The 26,475-nt window shown below is 38.3% G+C and overlaps 1 protein-coding gene across 1 annotated transcript in view; it reads left to right on the top strand.

The window, feature by feature from the left end:
- LOC127570336 (band 4.1-like protein 4B) overlaps positions 1-26,475 on the top strand; it is a 222,690-nt gene that overhangs the window by 156,673 nt on the left and 39,542 nt on the right. Inside the window, exons 16-18 of the mRNA XM_052015785.1 lie at positions 7,603-7,781; positions 16,706-16,824; positions 22,556-22,669. Of these exons, the coding sequence (XP_051871745.1) occupies positions 7,603-7,781; positions 16,706-16,824; positions 22,556-22,669 (412 nt within the window). The remainder of the gene's footprint in view (positions 1-7,602; positions 7,782-16,705; positions 16,825-22,555; positions 22,670-26,475) is intronic.

Here is a 26,475-nt window from a genome sequence, read left to right on the forward strand (position 1 = left end):
TATTAGTAATACATGGTAGTGTAGCGGTTAGCGTAACGCTATTACAGTGCCAGCGACACAGGTTCAATTCTGGCCACTGTCTGTAAGAAGTTTGTACGTTCTCCCTGCATCTGCATGGGTTTCCTCCGGGTGCTCCGGTTTCCTCCCACATTCCAAAGATGTACAGGTTAGGAAGTTGTGGGCATGCTGTGTTGGTGCCAGAAGCGTGGCGACACTTGCAGGCTGCCCCGAGAACACTCGATGCAAAAGATGCATTTCACTTGTGTGTTTCGATGTACATGTGACCAATAAAGATATCTTATCATTATCACTTTCTTTCACCTTGCCCCATTGTCACTTTTATTTGTAGTTTAATCTCTTTTACCTACCACCATATTCAATTTCATTCCTTTTATTCTCTCTCCCTCCTCCCAATCTCTGCATCTTTAAAAACTGCTTATCTCTATCATCTCAGTTCTGATGAGTTTTTCTCTCTGGCTTGCTGAGTATTTTTGTTTTTATTTCACATTTCAAGCATCTGCACTAATTTGCTTTTATAAAGCTCCAATACTGGACTGAATCTCGGAGAATGCAACTGGGCAAGTGGAGGGAGTATCAGTGGGAGAGCATTTTGGAAATTGTGATCATAACTCTGAATTTTAAGGTAGTTGTGGAGAAGGAGAAGAATGGACTGGAAATCCAGCTCCTGAAATTGGGCAAGGCCAGAATGGACTGGAAATCCAGGTCCTGAAATTGGGCAAGGCCAATTTCAATATGATAAGAGAGGACCTTGCTAAAATTGATTGGAAAGAAACAGTTACTAAAAGTAAGTTTACATGTGACCAGTAAGAGACATTCAAAAATGAAATAGAGAGTTCGTGGCCAACATATTTCCATAAGAGTGAAAAATCAAGACCAAGTTCAAGGAATGCTGGATGGGAGATTGGGATAATGAAAAAAAGGTAGCTATGGTAGACATAGGGAACTGAAAACAAGAGGATCAAAACGGTAGTGTAGCAGTTAGTGTAACGCTATTACAGTGCCAGCGATACAGGTTCAATTCCGGCCACTGTCTGTAAGAAGTTTGTACATTCTCCTTGTGCCTGCATGGGTTTTCTCCGGGTGCTCCCGGTTTCCTCCCACATTCCAAAAGACCTACAGGTTAGGAGTTGTGGCCATGCTATGTTGGGGCCAGAAGAGCGGCGACACTTGCGGGCTGCCCCCAGCACATTCTCAGTAACATAAAAGGACACATTTCACTGTGTGTTTCAATATACATGTGACTAATAAATGAATATCTTGTATCTTATCAAAAGGAGTATAGAAAAGTTTGAGTGTGTGTGTGTGGGGTGGGGATGGATAGTTGAACTAATTAGGAGGGAAGAAATTAGCATTGGCGGGCAAGATTGGGGAAAATCAAGAAGTATTTTCTAAGCATATTGAGGGCAAGAGGGTAACCAGGGAAAGAGTGGGGGCCATTAGAGACCAAAACAGCAATTTGTGAGTGCAGCCAAAGGATATAGGTGAGGTTTTAAATGAATAGTTCTCATCTGTATCTTAGTTAGAGAATTTAGGGAGAAAGATGGTGGAATTCTGGACCAAATTACCATTGCAATGGAGGAAATATTGGATTCCATGGCTGACTTGAAAGATGGAGCTTAATAACATGCATCCCAGGCTGCTATGGGAGCAAGGGAGGAGATGACTGTGGCTTTGATGAATTTTCACATCTTCTCTGGCCACAGGAGAGTTGCCAGACGATTGGAGGACAACAACTATGATAGCTTTATTCAAGAAGGGCAGCAGAAATAGGCCAAGTAATTACAGGTCAGTGAGTGTAACAACTGGCAGGGAAATTATTGGTGAAGGTTCTGAAGGACATAATTAATATGCACTTAGAAAGGTAGGGATTAATTAAGGATAGTCAGCATGGTTTTGTTAGGGGAGACCTTGTCTGATTAATTTAATTAAATTTTATGAAGAAGTAACTTGGTATGTTGATGAGGATAGTACAGTCTATATGGGCTTTGATAGTGCTTTATATGAGGTCCAAAACGTTTTTGTCCATAGAATTCGGGGCAATTTGGCAAATTTATGTTGTGACAGGAGGCAGAGGCTGATGGTTCAGGGCTGTTATTTTTTATGATTAGGAACCCTATGATCTGTGGTCTATCATAGGAATCAGTGCTGGGACCCTTGCTTTTTATCATTTACATTAATGTGTATGAGAATGTAGGAGGTATGATTAGTAAGTTCACAGATGACATGAAAATTAGTGGTGGTGTTGATGGTGAGAAGGGTAAATTTCAGTCTGATAAATTGATAAAATGGGCAGAGAAATGGCAGATGAAATTCCGTCATTCAAAGTCATTATATAAAGAACTGAAACTCCCTGCTGAACAATACAATGGAAGTACCCTTACCAGCAGCAGTTCAAAACAACTTGCACCACAAAAGGATAGGCAATAAATGATGCCCTTGCCAGAAGTACCCAAATCTCAAAAAAAAATTAGTAAAAGAGCGATGGATTTAAAGGTAAAACAGAAAAAATGGCGTGAAAACACTCATGGCACTGAATGTTGGATGCTGATGTAGATGATGATCCAAAATTTGAAGAGGCCAGACTTGACTATATATAAAGTAAGAAATACCAAAGATTTGGTTTACTTAATATTAGCCTGATATGGAACTTAAGAAGAATATGAAAAATATTGAGCATGGTACATATTCATGGTTCTATCCTGGATTGTTGTTTTTGGATTGTTGTTTTTTCCATTCACTGTAAAAGCTTCTGTTGAGAGGAGGCAGCTACAGTAAGTGCTGTAATTTTGACCAGGCTTAGTCAGAGCATCCCATTTATACTTGTACTGCAAATATGCATTCATGAGCATAACTACTGTAGTCACTGGTAAAATATAAATAGTAGCTTGTTATTTACTCCATTGGGTTTTGAAGTTATGAACCACCCACCTTTTCCCTCCTTTAGAAGCACACTTACATTTATAACTGCACATCCATATCCTGTTTGTGTGCTTTACAGATATTGAGCAAGGTGCTGTGAATCACTGATCACTGTCCAATAACACCTTGATTTTAAAATTAATATCTGAGGAATTGCCATCTCTCTATTCTGTAACCTCCTGCAGCCCTATAGACTTTCAGACCTCTGTGGACTCTTGGGCATTTATAATTTTCATTACATTGATTTTTGCCTTCAGATGTCCAAGCTCTCAGTGCTGGAATTTCTTCCTAAATGTTGTCATCTCACTACTTCCTTCTCTTATAAGATGCTTCTTAAAACTTCCTTGTGTGAATATCTCTTGTTTACTTTAATGCCACATTTGATCTGGTAAGCCTCTGGTGACATACTTGGGAGGTTTTTACCATGCTAGAGGAGCTAAGTGCATGTATGCTATTATGTTGCCATTTAAATCCGATATTCAAAGTTATGTGGAGACTAATACAGTAGAAAATCAAGCTACATACAGGAGGTGTAGGTAAATCAGTAAAAGGAAGAGAAAAACATTGAATATAAGCAAATCAAGTCACAAAATGGAACGCAGAAGTCTTCTGAATGACAGCCAAAGGAAGGAGCATGGTGATTCAAGACTCAGTGATCTTGTGGAGGCAGAGAGAACTTGACTTTCTAAATAAATTCTTTGCATCTGTCTATAAGGAGGTGATGCTGTGAAAATCAGGAGGAGGTGGTAATTGAGAAATTGGATAGGTTAAAAATAACCTATCCCACCGTCCAAAGTAGAAAAAAGTCAGCTAGTTTAAATAGGGCATATCTTGGGGTTTCTGATGGGAGGGTCAAAATTTAGCATGTTTTGACCTGAATCCTTGTGTATGCAATCTGTATCAGAGGACTGCGGATTTCAAATGTTACACCCTTTCAAAAATGTGGATAAATCCTGGGACTAAGTGGGAAGAATTTGGGAGGGTGATGCATTAAAAAAGTAAATGGTATCTAAGAAGTGTGCATCAGTGAGGGGAAGGGAGCACAGATTTTATTTTATAAGTAACTTGATAGAATTTGCCAGTTCTGACAAAGCGTCTTTAACCTGCAATGTTAACTTTGTTTCTCTTCCCACAAATGCTGCCTGATCTGCTGAGCATTTTCAGCATTTTCTCTCTTTATTTCATTCCCATATCTGCAGCTTTATTTTATTTTCATTGAAAATGTACTTGTTGCTTGGATACAACATTAACTAAGGAACAGAGAACAGAAAATAACAGTTAACTTATTTTTGGAAACTGGAGTCAAATATACTGTTTTGTCCCCAGTGTAGTTTTTGGAACTGCTGGTGGTTTTTGAAATACATTAATGACCTGGAATTGGATAAAGGGGCGAAAAACAGAAAATGCTGAAAATACTCAGCAGGTCAATAAGCATCTGAGGGGAGATGGAAAAAAATATTAATAACCAAGCCTGTAATTGCTACCACAAAGAAGTATGTGGGTGCATGCAAACAGCACCACCTGCTGGTCTCCTCCCAAGTCGTACACTGTCCTGACATGGAAATATATCACTCTTCTTCATCATTGGGTTTTAGACCTAGAACTTCCTATTCAACAGTATTGTGGTAGTACCTTTACCAGAGGGCTGACGGAGTTCAAGAAGGCAGTTCACTGCCACCTCTTCAAGAGCATTTGAGGTTGGGCATTAATTGCTGATGTTGCCAGCAGTACCATAGCTCGAAAATGAAAAAATAAAAGAATTGTTAACTGTACTTCTCTTTCCATAGTTGCTGTATGATCTGTTGAGTATTTCCTGCATTTTTTTATTTCAGATTTCTAGCATCTGCAATGTTTTGCTTTTCAATTGGGTACAACAGACATCATTATAAAATTTTCAAATGACATTACCCTCAATATTATAAGTATCGTAAACGAAAAGGAGGATAGTAACAGGCTGGTGAAGTGGGATGATGTGGGAGATGAAAGGAAATGCAGTGATTTATTTTGGCCATAAGAATTGTAAATGTAGTGTGATAACACACCTGAGGGTGCATATACAGACTTGAAGTTGGTAGGACATGTTGGAAAGCTGTTCAAAAGGCATATACATTTCCTTGTTTTATAAGTAAAGCCATAGAGTACCGGTGCAAAAATGCTAAACCTTAAACCATTTAAGATTCCCAGCTGATTTCATTCTGTCCTAAACATTAGGGTGTTGGAAGGACAGCAAGAGAGCAGAGATAATTTACAGAAACAAACTTAAATTGCACTGGGATTCAGGAAACTGGGATTATTCTCCTTGGAGAAAGATAAGGCAAGATGAGCAAAAAACAAACTCCTGGAGGAACTTGGGTCAAGCGGCATCTGCGAAGGCAAAGGGGTGGTGGATGTTTTGGTTCAACAGTCTTTTATATGTCTCCAAGCACAGTCTTAAGTTGTGAACACTGAATAGAACAGCTATTCCAAGTATTCAAAATGTTGAAGGATTTTGATAAACACTGAGAAATTGCCTCTACCAACAATGGATCTGTGAATGAGAATGTAGAATTAGGTACAGTAATTCACAAAAGAATCTGAGAAATTAGGCAAAATTCATTGTCACAGTAGGTTGTTATGATTCGGATTGAACAGCCCAAAAGAGTGATGGCTCAATTCAACGTTGACTTTCAGAGGCAAATTGCATAAATACTTAGAAAGGAAAATATTGCAGGCCCATGATGAATAGTAAAGCTACTTGCTTAATAAGTTCACAAATGAAAATAATTTGGATAATTTCATTTACTTGCGGGAAGAATGACCAATATTACATAAAGATGTGGTTAAGTTTTGCGTTTTACGCCAGAATTATTTAGCTATTAATTCAGAAAACTGAGGATCAGTTGTAAGATTATACAGCACTAAAGGAGATCACTTGGCCCAACATGCCTCTGCCATCCCTTTGCACTCCTGTCCCTTCCCTATAGCCCTGGGAATTTTTTTTTAAATTTTAAGTTTGCATCCTTTTCAAATTTATTTTTGAAGTATGGAAATGTGTATGAGTACTCACCCAAGGAAGCAGAAACTTTAAGTATGTGAAAGAGAACTATGGAGAGAGAAATTTGGAGCTAGGTGGGGGAGGAATCATACTGAGTTTTGTTGCATGGACTTCCACAAGAAATGTTAGGAAATGCTGCACTATTTTAAATCCTACCTTTTGGGTAAGATGTTATAAATCTCCCTCTTTGTGAGCTTAAAAAATGTCACTGTACCATTCAGAGAAAATGTGTGGAGTCATGGTACACTTTTTCCCTCAATCAACACCATTTTGTTTTGGAAAATCAGATTATTTGGATTCCATCTCATTATTGTGTATTACAATAACTAGAGAACTACTTATTTGGCTGTGAAACACTTTGGAACCTTCGTAAATGTTATTTTTACTTCTGTGTGTTACATCATGTGCTGTATAACTCTATGACTCTATCATGGTTGAAAACAAAATATTTAAATTATTCAACAGTGGAGGAGGAAGTTTAATTGAGAGTGCAATCTTGATGAACATTTTGCCATAGTACATACTTTATAATGTTTTTTGTTGATCCAACTAACAAATGTATGCATCATTTTGAAAACTTTCCACTGGCATTTCACATCATGTGAATAATTACATCACCATATCATGCTTTTCCAAGAACATTCCTCAGTGTTTTTAGTGATGACTCATTACTAAGTTCTGTGTAATCTCCAGGTATAGTGAGATTGTCCATTTTGGCTGGAAAAATAAAGAACCATGTTATCTGAATGATGAAAGATTGTAAGGTTCTGAGTGCAGATGGATTTGGGTGTCCAAATGGATGATTTGTTTTTGCTTAATATGGGTTGGTGTGCAGGCGTTGCAAGTATTTGGGCAAACTGACAGAATGTTATGTCTGGAGAACTATATGGGATATTGATCTCATTAAGGAAGGGTGTAAATGCATAAGCATTTCAGATAAGTTTTGTAGACTAATGCCTAGAATGGGCATTATGGTCTTATGCGGAAAGATTAGCCAGGTTAGGTTTGTATCCACTAGAGTTTACAAGGGTGAGAGGAATCTTGATTGAAATACAAGATCCTGAGGGTGGATGTAGAAGGGGATGTTTCTCCTTGTGGGACAGTCTAGAACTGGGTCACAAATGACGGGTCACTGATGTAAGACAGGAATGAAGTGAAATATTTTCTGAGCGTTGTGAGTCTTTGGAACTTTCTTCCTCAAAGGATAGCAGACACAAAAATTTTGAATATTTTTAAGGGTTAGGTAGATAAATTTATTGTAAGCAAAGGGACAAAAGATTACCAGTAAAGACAGGAATGTAAAATTGAGGCTATTTTCAGATCGGCCTTGGCCAATTAAATGATGGAGCAGGATCAAGGGGCAGAATAGCCCAATCTTGCTCCTGATCTGTTTGTTTATTTGTATCCCACCCTATGAATAGGGTAGAGTAAATACTGGTCGTTGGAAATGAAATGTTAACAAATTAAGATAAACTGAAAGGCTTGGTTCGAAGGCTTACAATGGTTCACTCATTTAACTTTTATATGGCTACTACCAGTTTTTTGGTAATTTTAAGGCAAGTAACTAACAAGTTTTATTTGATTGCTCATGTAAAGTGTTTTTGACTCTAATGTACATAAAATTACAGCCATCCTTTGGTATCACCACTATTAAACAGCACCGACCTACAGCAATTCAGTTTGGAAGAGAATGGGGGAACACCATTTACTGGGACAGCCACTGGAAGGCATCATCTCCCAAACCGTGGTCTGATTACTTTAGAGTTGGAAGACACAGATGCTTATTCTGGAATGCCAAGTCCAACCAGTAAGTTTCAATGCCATCTTGGAGTTAAGTTGAATGATAAACTTAAAAGAAAATGTCATAATTTGTGTTTAAAATAATAATATTAACATATGCAGTGTTAGAACTGTGGCATATTGTTTTCTGATCCCATACTTGCATTACAAATTTGCTGCAAATGGCACGGCACTTCCATTATGGATTATATATATTTTTTAAAATGTTGGAAGAATCTCTGATCTTTGCAAATACAATGACAGAATATTTTGAAAATAGGTCATTTAACTGAACAAGCCAGATAGCTTTTTGCGGTGTGAACAAAATTATCCTCCTGCTCATCACATCTATTTACTGGTCCCAGTTAGACATACAAATATTTTCCAAAGTCATTTATACTCTTCATTGCATCCTCTTTCTTGCTAATTTACGACATGTCTTCAGCCCTTTGTCTGCAAAAGCTCCGTTTCAATTCCCATTTATTTATAATATTAAAGTCCAACTTGGGTATTTTGAACCCTTGTCTTGCAAGAAATTTGCACCTGATTTTTATCAGTGACCTTTGTAATATTGAAAACTTCTGTTAGCTTGTTTTTTAATGTATCAAGAACAATTCAAATTAATATTGTAGTTATTTCTTTCTACCATACTTAAGGGCAAAATAATCCAACATATAGTGTGGTGAGTCCAAAAATTTTTGGAGACAATGGTTAAAGAAATTTAATAATTTGTGTTCTGACTTGAGACATTCAATGCCAGCAGCAGATTTGCGTGCAAACTTCCACCAATAATAAACTTGCATATGACTACCTTTTTCTCTTTTGGTGGAGGTTGGAGATTAAGTATCTCATATTTTACATCCTTGTGAACAAGCAAAAGAGGTTTATGTTTCAAATCTCATCCGAAAGCTGAGAGCCCTAAAGCAGAACTCCCTCAGTATAATATCGAGGTTTTAGTTGAAAGTAAGTGAAACGATCTCTATTTTAGGTTTTTTTGTCCACAGTTTGTAGATGTTTCTGGCAAGGCCTTCATTAATTCTCCATCCTGATACCCCACCACCCTCCCAGCTTTGTGCCTTACTGGGCCATTTGAAAGTCAACCACATTTGGTGTGTCTGGAATCACTTGTACGTTGGTCACGACTTTATGATATTTTGACTAAATGAGGTGCTTTATAAATGGAAGCAGCTTGTCACGCAAATCTCTACCCAACTTAAACATGGCCAGTGAAATACAACAGTAGGCTCTCACCTTGTATAATCAAACATCGACTAGTGTGCTGGCAGGAACTAATTAGATGGTATCTACTTTCCTGCTGCTCTTGTGAAAGGTTCCATTATTTGAACAAACTCCTGTCAATTAATTAATGGGATGATGATCTATGACTTGACTCTGGATGTAAAGTGAGTTCACTAACTGTTAAGCCACCTTTATAAACATTCAGTAATGTATATTGTTTTTCTACTCAATCATGATATTCAGCTGGCAGAAAGAATTAATGTATAATATTCTGGCAAGACATTAGGATGAACAGTGACATAATTCCTTTTTAGTCTTGAAGTCGCTGAGCTGATTATGCCAACTGCACTTAAGGATGAAAACCACTTAATTGTAATTGAGAGAAAATAATGGCCACGTTCAGAATAGCTTTCGATAAAATACCAGCTGAGATTGGTTATGTCAAACCGACATTATTTAACATTGTACCTTAACTTCATTGTATAGATTTAAAACCTGGTAAAATAATACCAAAATGTAACATGGAGTCACGTTTTACACTATTTGTTTTTATATTTTTTGCCACTAGATGGTAAGTGCTTATTGTGCTGTATCATTTAAAGCCTGTTAGTGCTCTGGACTTCGTCCTGCTCCTCCTCCTCACTGACATTTCCTATTGAGTTCTCCACTCTTCTAACAGTTGTTGTATAATAGATCTGTCAGGTATTTCTAGTTGGCCTTTTAAAATCAAATCTATATTGAGAGAGCCATTTTACTTCTCACTACGGGCAATGACTCATGAGAAAATATCATATGCTCTTGATTGGTGATATTTTATTTTAAGCCTTTTTTTTGTGTGCTGTTGTGAAGGGTTGGTGGCAAAAACTTACCCCTAGTTCTGGTTGAAGTAATTTATTTTAAACAAAGCCAAAATATATTTTCTACTACTGCTACATTCAATTACTGTGAATGAAAGGAATTAAAATAGAACTCATTTGGAGAAAATGGATTTTGTTGGAGTAACTGATTCATTTTGATTATCTCTTCTCTTGATTTGTTACTGACAGCCCTGTCTGCATTTCTCTTACCCACCACCAACAACAACCTTCTGGACATGAAGAGACCTCTTTACAATACTGCATTTTGCCTTTGCTTTTGAGTAGTAACTCTAAAGTTAAAGCAATTATTAAGAGGAACGTGGCCTGTAAATTTAGCGCTAAAGCAGCTATTAAGAGGAGTGTGACAAGACATAGAATAATGTAGCAGGAACAGAGCAGAGTTGAGCATAATCAAGGACCAAAAGCAGTTGAATGAAATAAATCTTTTCTTTAGAAAAAAAGAAAATACCAGAGTGAGGTAGAGTATCTTGTGTTATGGAAGGAGTACAATATGTAGACAGCAAGGTGTCATTACCGTTGAGAAGTCCACTAATATTCTTACAGGCAAGTGTAGACATAGGAATTTTACCACTGTGCAAGTTAACAAGGAACATGTACTGAATGCCATGTGCAAAATTTAGGAGGTTACATATTATCTATATTCTTTTTGTATCTCTGTGTGCATACTGAATCTCCCATGATGTTGCCCCCCAGTTTTTATGTATGAGGCTTTTACCTGTGTCTCCCATTGTGGCATTCATGCAGCACAGAAACGGACTCTTTTGTCCCACTGTGTCCACGCCAACTATCAAATACCAGTCTATACTCAACTTATTTACCAGCACTTGGTCTGTAGCCTTCCATGGAATTCAAGTGCTCATCTAGATATTTCTTAAATGTTAAATACCTGCTTCCATCACCCCTTCAGGCAGTGTTTTCCAGATTACAACCAATCTCCCAGTGAAAATATTCTTCCCAGGATCCTTCTTAAACCTCTGGCCTCTTATCCTAAACTTGTATCCTCAAATATTAGGCACTTCTGCTATGGGAAAAAGTTTCCTACTGTCTACACTCCTCATAATTTTGTGCACCCTAATCAGGTCCCTCCTTTGCTCTGGGTGAGAAACAACAAAGCCTTATACTTTTTGTTTTGTTTCTAATGGTAAGTGGTTGTTTCTTGAATTGGGGGGAAAATGGGAAGTTTTGGAGTTGGAGGTGTTTCTTGAGTGGTAAATGTGGAGAAACTTCAGGTATACTACTTGTTGGCCGGTGCATTTCCGGTGTACCAGCAGGTGAAGCTGCTAGCATTTTAACCCACCATCAACACCACCTCTTGCCCCCCCACCACCACCCTCCCCACCTCCCACACACCTCTCCATATCTGTCCCAGAACATCTGTGTAAAGGGATTTGCATTTCTATAATCACCTTTCACTATCCCAGTGAAAAAGATTAGGAAATGAAAGATGAGGGAAGCAGAATGTGAATCCCAGAAGTTTGAAGAATTAATCAGGGATGCAGAAAAGCCAAGAACTGCCAAAACAAAAACTCTTTGGGCAAGATAAGGAAGAAGGAATCTGGGAAACTGTTCAGGGTGTCAAGGGAAGGAAGGGGAGCAGGTAGCAGAATTTCTCAGCTGGTTAACTAACTCAATGCTAATACAATTTCTCAAAGCCTTGTTTAATTATTTCAAGTGTCTCCAAAATCATAAGGTGAGGTCATTGTGTTCTCTTCCCAGCAGTTTTGTGGACCAAAAGGTAAAAGGTCCATGTGGCAGATTACTTCTTTGACATAATTTTTTATTGAGACACAGCACAGTAGGACCTTAAGAAAATCTTCCTTCCTTAAAGCTGGTTATTTAGACTCCTCTGATGGTACGGATTTTTTTGACATTACATTTCTACTCTCTTATTTACATGCGTTCCGTAAATTAAAACTGTTGGAGATTTAATGCAAAGTACTAATCTGAAGGTTTTTGCATTATAATGTATTAAATGGCACTGTTAACAAAATCAACTGAGTAGATTAATATTCCTGAGCTGTAGTTTTCCAAACAACAATTTTGACATTTTCTGATTATTTCCATTAAAATGCTAACTTATTATTCTATCCACTTGGTGTCAGGCACAATAAATGTCAAGATTAACTAGTTGTATGTAATGGACCTGAACTGGTGGTGATATTATGTATTCTGACTGATATCATTCATCTGTCATCAAAACAGTTTGTCAGAAGCATGAAATTCTAATCTAAATAAAACTAGTGCAAGTGCCAGGATGAACAGAGTTTTGAGGAGCTGTAGAATGAGCACTGAAAGATGATGGTTTAAATTGCTGTCTCCTTCTTAGGCAGTCCCACTTCTACTCTGTTTTTGTGGGTTCTGAGGGTGCTGTTCAGCCAATATGGGGACTACAGAGTTATCCTCAGATGGGCAGGAGGAGGTAGCTGATGCGGTGGGTAGTTTGTGAAATGATGCACTCCTTTCACCGCTTCTGTGTGTTCCGGATGCATGGCTTTGAGGTTCTCAACGTCATCCCAAATACTCCTCCTCCACTTTGGGCGGTATTCGGCCAAAGGTTCCCAGGATTTGGTGGGGAAGTTGTATATCTTCAAGGAAACTCTGATAACATCCTGGAATCTTTTTTTTGTTTGCATTGTAATTTTCTCCCATAACAGGCCTTGAAATGGAATGTCTGTTTCAGGAGTCAAGAATTGGGCATGAGACGCCTACAGTAGGTAGTGCAGATCACAGAAACATATAGGAAGGCTGATGTGAAGGGGAACTTGTAGATGTACTAAGATTTCGAGAAAGCATTTTATAAAGTGCCACATCAAAGGTTATTGTGGAAAATAAAAGCTCATGATGTACAAGATAACATATTGGCATGGATAGTAAATTAGGAGGTTATCAGGAAGTGGAGAGTAGAAATAAGAGGATCTTTATCTAGTTGGTAAGTGTGATGGGTGGTGTACCACAGGGATTGGTGCATGTTGCCTCAACTTTTAATGATTTCTATAAATGATTTGGATGAAGGTACCGAAGATATGGTTAACTTTACTGATGATAGAAAGATGGACAGGAAAGTATGGTATGAATATTATGAAGAGGACATAAGGAGGCCACAAAGGAATCGTTAAGTGAGTGGGTAGAGATCTGGTAAATAGAGCACAGTGTGGGAAAACGTGAAATTTTCCATTTTGGCAGGAAAAATAAAAGGAAAAACATTATCTGAATGGTGAGAGATTAAGGAGCTCTGAGATGCAAAGGGATGTGGGTGTCCTAGAGCATGATTTGCAAAAGACTATTAGACACATACAGTAAGCATTTTACGAAAACTAACAATGTTATTGTTTATTGGTAGATTAAACTGAATTAAAAATAAAGTGTTTATGATTCAGTTATGTAGAGTTTTGGTGAAAGCACATCTGGAATACTGGTCTCCTACTTAAGGAAGGATGTTAATGCAATTAAGAGACTTACTAGTGTAATACTTGGAATGAAGATGCAAGAGACTGCAGATGCTTATCTGGACCAAAACAAAAACCAAACTGCTGGAGGAAAACTGCAGTCAGGCAGCATCTGTGGAGGCAGAGGGATGGTCGATGTTTCCGGTCAAGACCCTGCAAATGTCTTGTTAGGAAAGGATGGACAGGGTAGGTTTTTATCCACTGGAATTCAGAAGAGTGAGAATCTTCATTGACACATAGATTCCTGAGTGGTCTTGACAGAGTGGATATGGAGAGGATTACTCCTTGTGAGGAAGAACCTAGAACTAAGGGTCACTGTGTAAAACAGAGGTGAGGTGATTTTTTTTCTCTCCCTCAAAGAGAGGTGGAAGCGTGTATTTTAGGCAGAGGTGAATAAGCAAGAGGTTGAAAGGTAACCATGGATAAACTAGAATGTGGAGTAGAGATTGCGATCAGATCGGCCTTGATCTTATTAGCTCGTGGAGCTGACTCAACGGAGCTGCTCATCTACTACTGCTTTTTATTCACATGTTTGAATGTCATTGTGGATTCAAGCAGAGAAATACAAAGATACAACCATGCCTCAGCACTTACTTTGGAGACTAATTAGAGCCTTCATGCTGGGAATATTGGCCTGGGAGGAAACGCTGCCCTTGGTTTGCATATCCTGCCAGTGAATTCAGAGGAATTTGCGAAGACGTCACTAGTGCTACCTCGCCAGCAGTCTTGTGTACTTGCTTCAGGTACTCCATTCCTCAAATGTTCAAGACCATTAGGCCACGAGTTTTGTGCTGGATTTGAGGTCTTGATCTTCAAATATTCTTTTCCTTGGAGGACCAGAAACAGCTGGTGCATTGAAGGCAACAATACTGTACTTGATTCTGAAAACAACCCAGGCCAAGTGCAGCAAGTATCAGTAGGGGAAACATCTAGGAAATAGCAATCATAACATCATAAGGTTTAGAATAACTATGCAAAGGACATAGACCAATCCAAGTTAAAACAGTCAATTAGACAATAGCCAACTTCAATGAAGAAAACCAATCTGGTCCGGGTAAATTGAAATCAAAACTTGGGAGGCAAATGTGTAATTGATGCTGCTGAAGTCTCAGCAAAGGAAGATGTAGTTGAGATTTTGGATGGGCTAAAAAGTGATAGAGTTGGTAGTCAAAGGCTAGCAGCACTTGAAGTAGATAAATCACCTGGTCTAGATGGGATGCATCCTAGGTTGCTGAGAGAAGTTGGGGAGGAAACTGCAGAGGCCCAGTCCTGAATATTCTGTATATCCATGGATTTATGGATGATAGCTGAAAACTGGAAAATTGCAAACATTTCACTCTTGTTCAAAACAGGGTGTAGAGATAAACCCAATATCTATAAACCAATCTGTTTAACCTCTGTGTTGGGTAAAGTTCTAGAAATAATAATGGCGAATAGATTTACCAATCACTGTGACAGGTATGGATTAATTAGAAAAACCCAGCATGCTATTGTTAAAGGCAAATAATGCCTAGCTAGCTTTGATGGAACTTCCTGATGAAGTAACAGAGAGATTTGATGAAGCAAATGCAGTTGATATGGTCATAGAGCAAAACAGCACGGATACAGGCCCTTTGGCCCAACCAGTCCATACTGACCACGGTGCCAACCCAACGACTTTGAAAAGGTATTTTAATAAGCTTGTCATCATATTTGAAGTCCTTGAAATAAAAGTAAATGCAGCAGAATGCATAAAAAAAATCATCAAAGTTACAGGATACAGAGTAGTAGCAAAATTTGGTTTCTCGGACTGTAGGAGAGTGTTCAGGGGTGTTTCCTGGAGATTGGCATTAAGGCCATTGCTTTACTTCGTGTATCTAAAATGCTTGGACTTGGATGTACAGAACACAGATTCCAAATTGTAGATGATACAAAATTTGGAGACAAAGCCAACTATGAGCAGGCTCGCAATAGATCTCTCATTGAGATGTAGACAGGCTGATAGAAAGGGTGGATAAATGAAATTCAATGCTGAGAAATATGTATGTTACATTTAGGTAAGAAGAACATGAAGAGGAACATGAACTTAAACTAGAGTGCAAAATTCTGAAAAGGATGCTAAAATTCTAAAAGGAATTCTAAAAGGCATACAGGATCCCGAGCTTTATAAATACAGGCAGAGAGTACAACAGCAAATAAGTCATGAAGATATAATCACTGGTTCAATTACAACTAAGGTATTGTGTCTACTTCTGTGCACCATACACTTAGGAAAGATGCAAGCCTACCAGAATGATTCTGGGCTGAATGAATTTGACTAAAGGCTGGGGTGGTTGTTCTTGGGACAGAGGAGGTTGTGAGGTTAGAGGTAGTTAAAATCATGAAGGGTATAAAAAGAATATACCAAGTCAAACTATTCCAAATGCACAGGAGCAGTCAGAAAAAGTAGTGCAAAAGAGGAATAACGAGTTTTTTCTTTGCCATTTATTTATTTATTTTTGTGACTGATAGTAATTTTTATGTCTTGCAGTGTACTGCTGCCACAAAACAACAAATTTCACAACATATGTCAGTGATAATAAACCTGATTCTGAAGTAACAGAAGGAAAATCTTGCCTTACTCAGTAATTGGTTAGGATCTGGGGTGCACAGCCAGGGCTTCTGGTGGGGGCAGATTCAATTATTACATTCAAGAGCTAGTTGGTTAGGTACAGTACCTGAAATGAGACAATTTTCAGGGTAATAGGATAAAGCCTGTGGAGTGGGACTAGTTCGATTTTTTTTTTACATAGAGCCGAATGTGTTGTAACTTTCTTTAATTCTGAGAAGGCAAAAGTCTTTGCACACACACTACCACAGGGGCTTGACAGACTGAGGTCTTAGTCCAGTGACAAGGGATTCAAGACAATTGGTGATCAGGCTCTGCTGCCTGCACATGAGCTCTCACACACACAAAGTGGCTCTGTGCACAGGCTCCTGTTGGTATAAGTAAACTCACCCACTTATGGGCTGAGGCACAGATGAATTTGCTTACTGCAACCCTGGCCTTAACCCCCATCTACTCTATCCTTGTTCCTGAATCTCCTCACCCTTGGTGTCCCCTTTTCATCTCCAATCTTCTTCCCCTTACTCCCTCCCTTTTACTCTTGCATCCTGCTGGTTAACCACTTTGCAAGTGAGATGTTATGACTCCCAGAGGATGAGTTCTTCAACTTTGCAATAAAAAAGGCTCTTCAGGTTTCTTATATGATAAAGCGGTGTCCTCTCTTAATCTTTTCCTTGAGCTAGGCTTTCTCCTGAGGTAATCTTATTAACAGCTGTCAGAATTTTATTCTTGCTATTCCTTTGTTATTTACAAAGCTTGCACGTGTAGTATGGTTCTATTTTTATATAAATATTATTTTTTTTAGAGTTGAGCTCAACCATTCTTCCACACTATGATGAGGTTGGAGTGTGTTTTAAGCAGTTGGAAGTTGAATCCAGTAAGGTCGGGCAATGGCCCTCATTGCATATCAACATAAATAACAAGGTAATTCACTGCACTTAAGCCACTTATGTTGATTTCTTGCTTTAAGTATGTTTTGGCTGTGTTAAGCTATATAAATATAAATTATTTGCTACCCTACAGATGTTAACGTGTCTTGCACTGTAAATTTTATTTAGTTACTTCCAACACAATCCTGGTGATAATGATGTGATTTATTTGGTCTTTCATATTACCATTAGTCAGAATTTGAACTGGATTATTGTGCATGACAGAAATACCTTTGCACGAGTCTAAATTTCTAAAGGAATAACTACCTTTGGTCCTGATGTAGCTTTGAAATGAAATTGGCAATACATAATGGAGCTTAATAACGTGTAACACAGCCTCAACAAATGCAGATAGCTTTTGCTTCAAGGAATGTCTGTGAATGGAAAATGGGAAAAAGCTAGTGAAGATCAGTGAAGGTATCCAATCAGTGTGAATTGTGAATAATTAAATGCAAGGATGCATGTAGATAATTAATTAAGACTTGCATTAGCATGGCCATTTTTCAATATCATTAACGATACTATGCAATTTTGATATCTTTAAAACGATACTGAGGATGAAGCAGAGATTTGGGGAAGAATTCTGAAAGCTGGAGTTGGATTAATGGAGGATTACAGCTGAAAGTTGAAAGACCGTGAAACTAAATCAGAATGCTACTTGAAAGAGCTTAAAGGTAACATTGAGTATAATAAGGTTGATGCACAAGGAACTTGTGGGAATCATTGAGAATGGTGATGGGGGTGTGAGCAGAGCTTATGGGGTGTCAAATTCAAATTAAGTGTAATGAAGGAAAGGAGCAGAGTGTAAAATGCTGAATCCTTTAAGCTATGAAACTAGTGCAGGATAGACTTGTGGAGGAAAATAAATATTTTGTTGTAGAAATCAAGTTGTGCTAAGGAATACATATGTTTGAGTTGTGAGTGGCAAGGATAAAGTTTTCAAAGGTTAATATTTCTGAAGTTAATAGTCTGTATGTCTTACTTAACCTCAGCTCCAGGTGAGACAGGATTGCATACGGAAGTTTGTCTGATGGATTCAGCGTCTGAGGCTTGAGATTTCTGGTGTATATTGAACATGATGACTTTGGTATTATGTTGAAGTAGACATTGAAGGGTTAAAGTCATGTTATTAGTTTTAACTACAATTACAGAACCCTGGTTGTGATAGTGGAGGGCCTTCAAATGTGTACTTCAAATAAGCCAAAGAGATCGCCATTCTTTCAGCTAAAACAAATGCTTGTCCTCAAATGGATTTGTGTATTTTACTTGATGGAAACAATAATCCAAAATCCAGCTAAATGATCATTGGTTGCTTAGAATTCTGGTATAATTTAAAAATTGAACCGTAAAATTAGCAACTGCTATACTACTAAATTTTCCATCAACACTCCAGATTAATCAGTGATAAAGATGATTTCTTTGTGTGATAAAATGACAAATTCCCATTGTTTTTCTAGCTTTTTTTTCCTTTATAGGTTTGAATTATGAGTTTGATCAATGCAGTATGTTAACAGTGAAAATAATTTTGTATCTCCCAGTTTCTTGCTGTAGTCTGGGATATTATACCCCTTTCATGCTTAATGACGGCAGCTGAAATTCAGCTTCCTGCTCTTCTGTCACAGACAGCCTTCCCTGGCAAGTCTGTTAATATGGGAACTCTGTGTGAATTTCTTTTAGTGACCCTTTGGCATAGAACTGCTTTCAATTTTAAAGGCAAATTCAATCAATGTACTAATTACCAGTGAAGTGAAATATGATTTATGACTAATGTTATTAGAAACTTATGATTGTTTTTATGTTTTGGAAAATAAATGTTGGGCTTGCAAGCAAGTTATCAATAATTGCTAAAATACTGCATTTATTAGACCAATTTCATCTCAGACTGCTGTAAGGTGAGACCACTTGGACAACTAAAGGTGATAAAATGTTAATATGTTGGAAAATGCAACATTTTGTATTAAAAACTGTTTCCAATTCACAGCATTTTATTTTAAAATGCATTGAAAATTTCTTTGTCAACTTGGACCCATACGTAGCACTATTATAAAGGTCTGTGATTACCTGAAATGGTCGTTACAGCTTTACAGGGTATTGTGACAGTCAATTTTAATTCTCAAGCTTAGCAACAAGACAAGGAACAGACCTTGAAAAGTTATTTTCTCATTCGGAGTTGGATTCATCCTGTCAGTCTAGGAAGGCATCTCTCGGCTAACTTGAAACATTGGATCAAGCTCACTGGAAAATAGAAGACATGTTTATTTTTACTCAGTAGCAGTATGTTAAATTAAGTTTCTAAAATTGGTATTTCATCAATTAAAAAAAAAATATTCATTCCACCATACCCTGCTATTGTCCATTGTAACAAGCCTCTAGCATACTCTGCAACTCCACCACTATGACACGTACAAGTACCTCACCTGACATCTCCAGAGCTATGTACTAATAGCTTTCCAAACATGGCTGAGATACATTTCCTACTTCACCCTCTCCACCATCGTAGATTATTTTTGCACCCTGATTCTCTCCTGCATCCAGCTTTCTTCCTGCATTTCCCTTTTCGTCTCTCCCGCCTTAGCTTTGTCTTCCATCCCCCTCCTTTTCCATTCTTTCTCCCTCCTTTGCTTCTGTGCTTTCCTTTTCCTGCCTTTTATCTTGATCTATTCACCTCCCCACCCACTATCCAACCCCCCTCTGGCCCTCTGACCCTGCCTGACTTAAAAGCGAGAATGGTCTTACTACCACTGTACAATATCTTGAGAGATTGCCTAATGATTAAAAGGTTTCATTGATCTTCAGAATAAGAATGATGAAAAACAAATAGCAATGTCAGTATGGATTTAAAAAAATACAATTGGAATAGACAATGAAACTTACCAATAAAATTGAATGGAGGTATAAGATAGTTTACATCTAATATTGATAGTTCATCTACTTTTACATTCTGAATACTGACTTGTTGGTTATTTTATTCCATATTATGACTTCTTTGCAAATTTGGTTTAAGTTTGAACTGAGTACATTTGCTTAAAAATCAAATGTTTGTTTATAGTGAACTGGGTCAAAAGTCAACAGCCATTACGTAAGGGTGATACAGATCCGCATTAACAGATTTATTTTTCTATTAATTATTATGATGGAATAACATTGAACCAGGCTATTTGTACAGCTGAGGAGTTTCCCTTGCTGCTGTGCTTAGTTTGGGGGGAAAAAAATGGTCAAAACCTTAGTTGTAAAAACCTTTTATTTATTTGATTTGTTAAAAAAAATTCTGTGGAGCCTGTAACAACGATCATTGTCATAGAGTCATAGAGACGTATAGCATAGAAACAGGCCATTTGTCTCTCCACATCCACAAATCAGTGGACACCAATCCTCACTCATCCCATCTTTCAGCACTTGGCCCATAACTTTCTTTGCCTAAGTGATTCAAGTATTTGTCTAGATATTTCTTAAATGCTGTTAGCTGCCCTGCTTTGACCACTCTCTCAGGCAGTGCATTCTGGGTACTCACCGCTCCCTCAGTGAAAAAGGTCCCCCTCATATCCCATCCAAATCTCTTCTCCCTTATTCTAAATCTATGTAGCCTTGTTTTGGGCTACCCCTGTTTCCTCATAGGGTAAAATGCAGGAAACTTTTCCCCATATCTATACCCCTCATAATTTTATATATCTCAATCATGTCCCCTCTTCAAATTCCCCGATGACACCACTGTTGTTGGTAAAATATCAGATGGCGATGAGGAGGCATACAGGAGTGAGATAGATTGGCTGGTTGAGTAGTGTCACAACAACAACAACCTCGCACTCAATGTCAGCAAGACCAAGGAATTGATTGTGGACTTCAAGAAGGGGAAGTCAGGAGAACACACACCAGTCCTCATTGAGGGGTCAGCAGTGAAAAAGGGTAGGTTGCAACTTCTCGGAGGATCTATTCTGGGCTCAACATATTAATGCAATCATGAAGAAGGCACGTCAGTGGCTCTACTTTGTTAGGAGTTTGAGGAGATTCAGTAGGTCACCAAGGACTCTTGCAAATTTCTACAGATGTACAGTGGAGAGCATTCTGACTGATTGCATCAAAGTCTGGTACGGAGGATCCAATGCACAGGATCGTAGGAGGCTGCAGAGGATTATAGACTTAGCCTGCTCCATCACGGGCACAACCCTCCCCACCGTTGAGGACATTTTCAAGAGGCAGTGCCTCAAGAAGGCAGCATCCATCATTAAGGACCTTCACCATCCGGGATATGTCCTCTTCTTGTTACTGCCATGAGGGAGGAAGTACAGGAGCCTGAAAACTCACTCAATGAGTCAGGAACAGCTCTTCCCCTCTACCATCAGATTTCTGAACGGTTCATGAACACTATCTCGTTATTCTTTGCATTATTTATTTATTTTTGTGATTTATAGTAATTTTATGAGAGAAACGGGAATCTAGATGGAAAAAAAGATGCTGGAGGAACTCAGCAGGTCAGGCAGCATCTGTGGAAAAGGCAGTCCTAAAGAAGGGCCTGACCTAAAATGTTGACCGTCTACTCTCTTCCACGGATGCTGCCTGACCTGCTGAGTTCTTCCAGCACCTTGTTGTTTTTTCATAGTAATTTTATGTCTTTGTACTGTATTGCTGCCACAAAACAAAAAAATTCCATGTCATATAAGTCCGTGATGATAAATCTAATTCTGATTAACCTCCTCGGCTCCGGGAAGAACAGTCCTATCTTCTCCATTCTCTCCTCATAACTGAAACGCTCCAGGCCAAATGGCCTGTTTCTATGCTATATGTTCCTATGACTCGATGACAATGATCATTGTTACAGGCACCATAGAACTTTTTTTAACAAATCAAATAAATAAAAGGTTTTTACACTAAACTCTTGATCATTTTTACAAACCAAGCCCAGCAGCAAGGCAACATCCTGGTGAATTCCGTCTGTACCATCTCTAGCGCTATCACATGCTTCCTATAATGTGGCACCCACAACTGCAATCAGTACTATACTTGAGGCCTAACCAAAGTTTTTTTTATGAAGTTGGAGCATAACCTGCCTGCTTTTGTATTCAGTGCCCTGACTAATGAAGGCCAGTATCCCTAAGGCCCCACCCAATCTGTTGGACCAATCTCCCATGTTAGAACTTGTCACGTCACGTAACTGACTGGTCCATGTAACCACATCTACTGTTCTGACCTCATCGATACCTCTTCAAAAAAATTCATTTGGGTTGGTCAGACGGGATCTGCCCTTGACAACGCCACATCAGCAGTCTCTGATTAAACCCCGTCATTAGTCTTGTCCCTTAGCATTTTCTCCAATAACTTCCCCACTACTGATATTAAGCGCATAGGTGTATAATTACTTTTCCCTGCTGCCCTTCTTGAAAAGGGGGACCATATTTGCTGTCCCCCAGTCAATTGGAACCTCACTTATGGTCAGCAAGAATTAGAAAATCTTAGTTAAAGCCCCAGCAATCTCTTCCCTTGCCTCCCATGGCAGCCTGGGATAAATCCCATCCAACCCTTTTATCCATCTTTAAGTCCACTAAGGCATTGAGTATCTTCTCTTTATTTGACACTTGCATTAGACTTTCACCTTGCCCTTTGCTAAACTATCCAGTACAGAGACTGTTTTCTTAGTGAATACTGATGGAAAGTATTCACTTTGTATTTAGTAATCAAGTATTCATTTGTGTTTATAAATCATAAAGCAATGTACTGTTTGTAACCACCAGGGTGAGGAAAAGAAGCTGTTAGAAAAGGGCCTGCATTCTCCTGCATCACCCTCTTCTCATTCTGATCAGATGAAGAGCAACATCATTAAAGCTCAGATGGATGCTGCACTGAAGGTGGGAACCCTGGTGAATTATTGCATTCCATGGGAAGTATGTGCTTCTGTCCTTGTTTTTCGTTAATTACATATGGCACAAATGCAGCAGCTTTCTGAACAACTAGATATTTACCCCTGATTAATATCAATCAAAAGAGAGCCTCTTTCATCATACTGGAAAATATCAAACTTAATGGCATCAGATATGTAGCAAGTAAAATGGTTATCTGTTAGGTTACCTGATGCTTGAAGTGTGATTGAAATTTTTAAAAATTACATTCAGTGGCTTAAAAAGAACAGTTTCTTAGTTTTCTATTTAATGTTTTTACTCTTTTCAGAGTTGTGTCCTTAATTTCAAGTAGCTGAAGCAAATTTAGTCAATTAAACAAAGAATGAAGAAATATAACTTCTAATCCTCATCCAACCCCAAATGGGTAGTAAAGGGTCATATGAGGGCTTAAAAACAATCAGGGTTGAGTAGCCCATCCTCATACCCACCCCTTTACGTTGTTAAGTGCAGAAATCAAGTTAAGGATGAGGATGGCACTCTGCAGGTGGAAACCTAATTAATATTCCAAGGTATTAACCTGTTGTTAACATTGACATACAACTTAAGTTAATGATACACATAAGAGAGGCTCATTCCATGGGATTCTATGCATCTCTTGTGGTGTTAAAACTAATACTAGGTTACTTCAACTAAGTTACATAACTGGCAAAAAAGAATATTGCAGTCACAGGATCTGTTGCCTTTGGGATGCTAACATTTTCCATTGCTGGAATCATCACTAAATCCAGCAATAGGCACGGCTTCCCGAAGAGACGGTCCAAATGTACTTTGCACTCAGCCCTCAGCTTGACACCAAAAGAGACTCCTTTTATTTTAATGGGTCATTGACCCTATGGATAATGGTTAAAGTACCTCACTTACTTTAATGCTTTTAATCATCTATCAGTTTTTTGATTTTAACTAAATTTATTTTTCTTTGTTAACTTGTCTTTATTTTTTATAATGATTTAAATCTCTTTGAATAGTTTTCTAATGTGTCTGACACAGAGGGATACAAAATCTGTTTAAAAAGTACTTTACAGATTTTGACAGCTGGCAATATGTCAAAGGATGTCAGAGCTTGGTGAGGAGGGGCCTCAGGCTACAGTGTTGGAGTCTAACTATCCATTCTGAGCTCATAGCCTTGTTGAGTGCCTGTCCGTCCGGTGCAGATGATCAGCTCGTACAGGCCTCTACAACAGAGAAGAGTGCATTAAGATCATTTCAATGTTTAAATAATGACACAGCATTTACTGGGGGTGGGTAAATCATTGTGTGGAGGTTTTTACCCATCCGTGATGTAGCCAGTAGAGTTACTGCCTCACTGTTTTAATGGTCTGGGTTCAATCCTGAATCTTGTCTGTGTAGAGTTTGCATGTTCTCCCTGCATCCACAAGGATTTCCATGACTGTTTCATTTTCCTCTCAGGATCGAAAGATGTATGGGTTGGTAGGTTAATTAGGCACTCTAAATCGCCCACAATGTGTAGGTCATGGTGAAACCTGGGGCGAGGTGGGGGAGGGAGTGAAGATGATGGGAATGTGGGGAGAATTAAATGGGGTTAATGTAAGTGTGCACTTGATAATCAGTGTGGGCTTGATGGCCTGAAGGGCCCATTTCTGTGCAGTATCCCTGCAATTTTGGCACAAATTTTGGCAACGTAAACCATTGATGATATTGAGAGATCATTGATACATCTGTGGCCTTGATGAAAGATGGCATCAACCTTCATCAATGTGATTTATAGACAATGAAAGAAATAATATGTCAAAAAATGAGATTGATTGGAATCAAATATAGAACATGGAATAAAATGAAGAAAGAATATTTTAATATGAGGGAAGAATGGGGAAAAAAATATTTAGCCTGTTTACACAGTCTGTCTGTTGGGATGAAATTTTATGGCTTCAATTCCAAGTAATAACTTGCTGCATATATATAAAAAAAAGATCCCCTTGAATTCTTGTGCCATTTATCATCAATCTGTATCCTTGGATATGATTTCTTTTAATCTTGCACTAATAAAATCCCAAATAAGTTTGAGTTTCATGAATCTATTTCAGACTCCAGAATTCTTTCGTCAATATAATTTTTTCTTCAAAAATGACTTTGTTTTTTTTCAATAGCTGAAATCGTCACATGTTGATGTAGGGTTTCCCACGTGCTTAGAATTTTTGTCATTGGTGATCCACCTCTCTCTTGCTCTTCACTTCCCAGGGGCAGATCTTGTAGTCCTGAGGGACGCTAGCTTGAAAGCCTGCTCATGGCAAGATTACTGGTTGTCAGAATTCTCAAACTGTTTAAATCTTTCGGAATGTGCCTTGACAATTGGAGAGAAAAAACTTGTAAACAATCTGATCATTTAAAAAAAATTGTTGGCCCAAATTATTCAAAAAATGTAAATTACTTCTCTTCCTTGCATAATTGCTGGGAACTGCTGAGTTGGTACTCTGCCACTGGACTCCACGAGGAGTCTGATGCCTGAAAGCAAATTGGAAAATTGCTATTGAAAGCCTGTCAGGATGTTCAGGACTTCAGTGTTTGCTCATGGGTGTCCCACACTTCTTGATGGCATGGAGGGAAATGCAGTTGGTTCCATACACATCTGCTGACATTTCTCAAGAAAAACTAAGCCATAATGTTTGTATTTGTTTTTTTTCATTGTGTCCTGTTAACAATACAGACCTTGGATTGGAAAAGTGTGATGCAGGAATTATGTTCCATATTCAAGAGTTTTAATACAATGTAGAGAGCTGCACTGTTTGCAATATATTAATTTGTGTGTTTTATTTCCAGTTTTATGGGTACAAGATTACGAATGTAATGGTTTCTCTCCATAGCAATAGAACTTTCTAGCCTTAATGGATCACTTCAGCATTGATCTAGTGTAACAACAGAACAATATATTTTTACATTACATGGTAGAATACTCTCACTATTTTAAAACAACATATAATTCATTTTACTTTGTAATACTAGAGTCTTACTTGTAATATATAAATTTCTTGGACCCAGGGAAGGCATGCATATCATTCTTCACACCATTAAACATACATAAAAATGTGTTGTTTGGGAAAAAAAGTCATTTACCAGAAGCCTAGCATTTACAACTGTCCTTGAATTGACCTCAACAATTCATACCTAATTACAATTATCTAAATTGCTTAGTTAAGACAATAAAGTTAAAGGCTAGATTAGCAAAATCATCTTCAATTTAGGCAATTGTTTTGAATCAAGGATGATTTGCTTCTACTCCAATGCTGAGGTGACTGAGGAGGCCAATATGGAACCCAGAGTCTACTGCAGATAGGATAGGTGGTGCCTGGTAGAGTGGGTGGGAGATGAATTGTGAGACAGTGTGCACATTCCATTTTTTGCTGCACTTCTGTGTGTTCCCAATGTAGGGATTTGAGGTTCTCAGTGTGATCCTGAATGCTCCTTCTCCATTTTGAGCAGTCATGGGCCAGGGATTCCCTGGAATCACCAGGATGTTGCACATTTTCAAGGAGGCTCTGAGAACATCCCTTCATCTTTTTTCTATGTCATCTGGTAAACCCTCTAAAATAAAAATAGAAAATGCTGGAAATACACAGCAGGTTAGGCCACAACTGTAGGAACAGAAACAGAGCTAATGTTTCAGGTCAAAGACCTTTTGTCAGCTTTGTGCCTCAGAACATGTAGTTCTGGTATTACTGAATCAATTTTGATTCAATCAGATGGGTTTATTTGGGACATCCAATTCCAACAGAAGCAAGAAAATTAGGAAAGATATCCTG

This window comes from Pristis pectinata, chromosome 5, assembly GCF_009764475.1.
Source record: "Pristis pectinata isolate sPriPec2 chromosome 5, sPriPec2.1.pri, whole genome shotgun sequence".
Lineage (NCBI taxonomy): Eukaryota > Metazoa > Chordata > Chondrichthyes > Rhinopristiformes > Pristidae > Pristis > Pristis pectinata.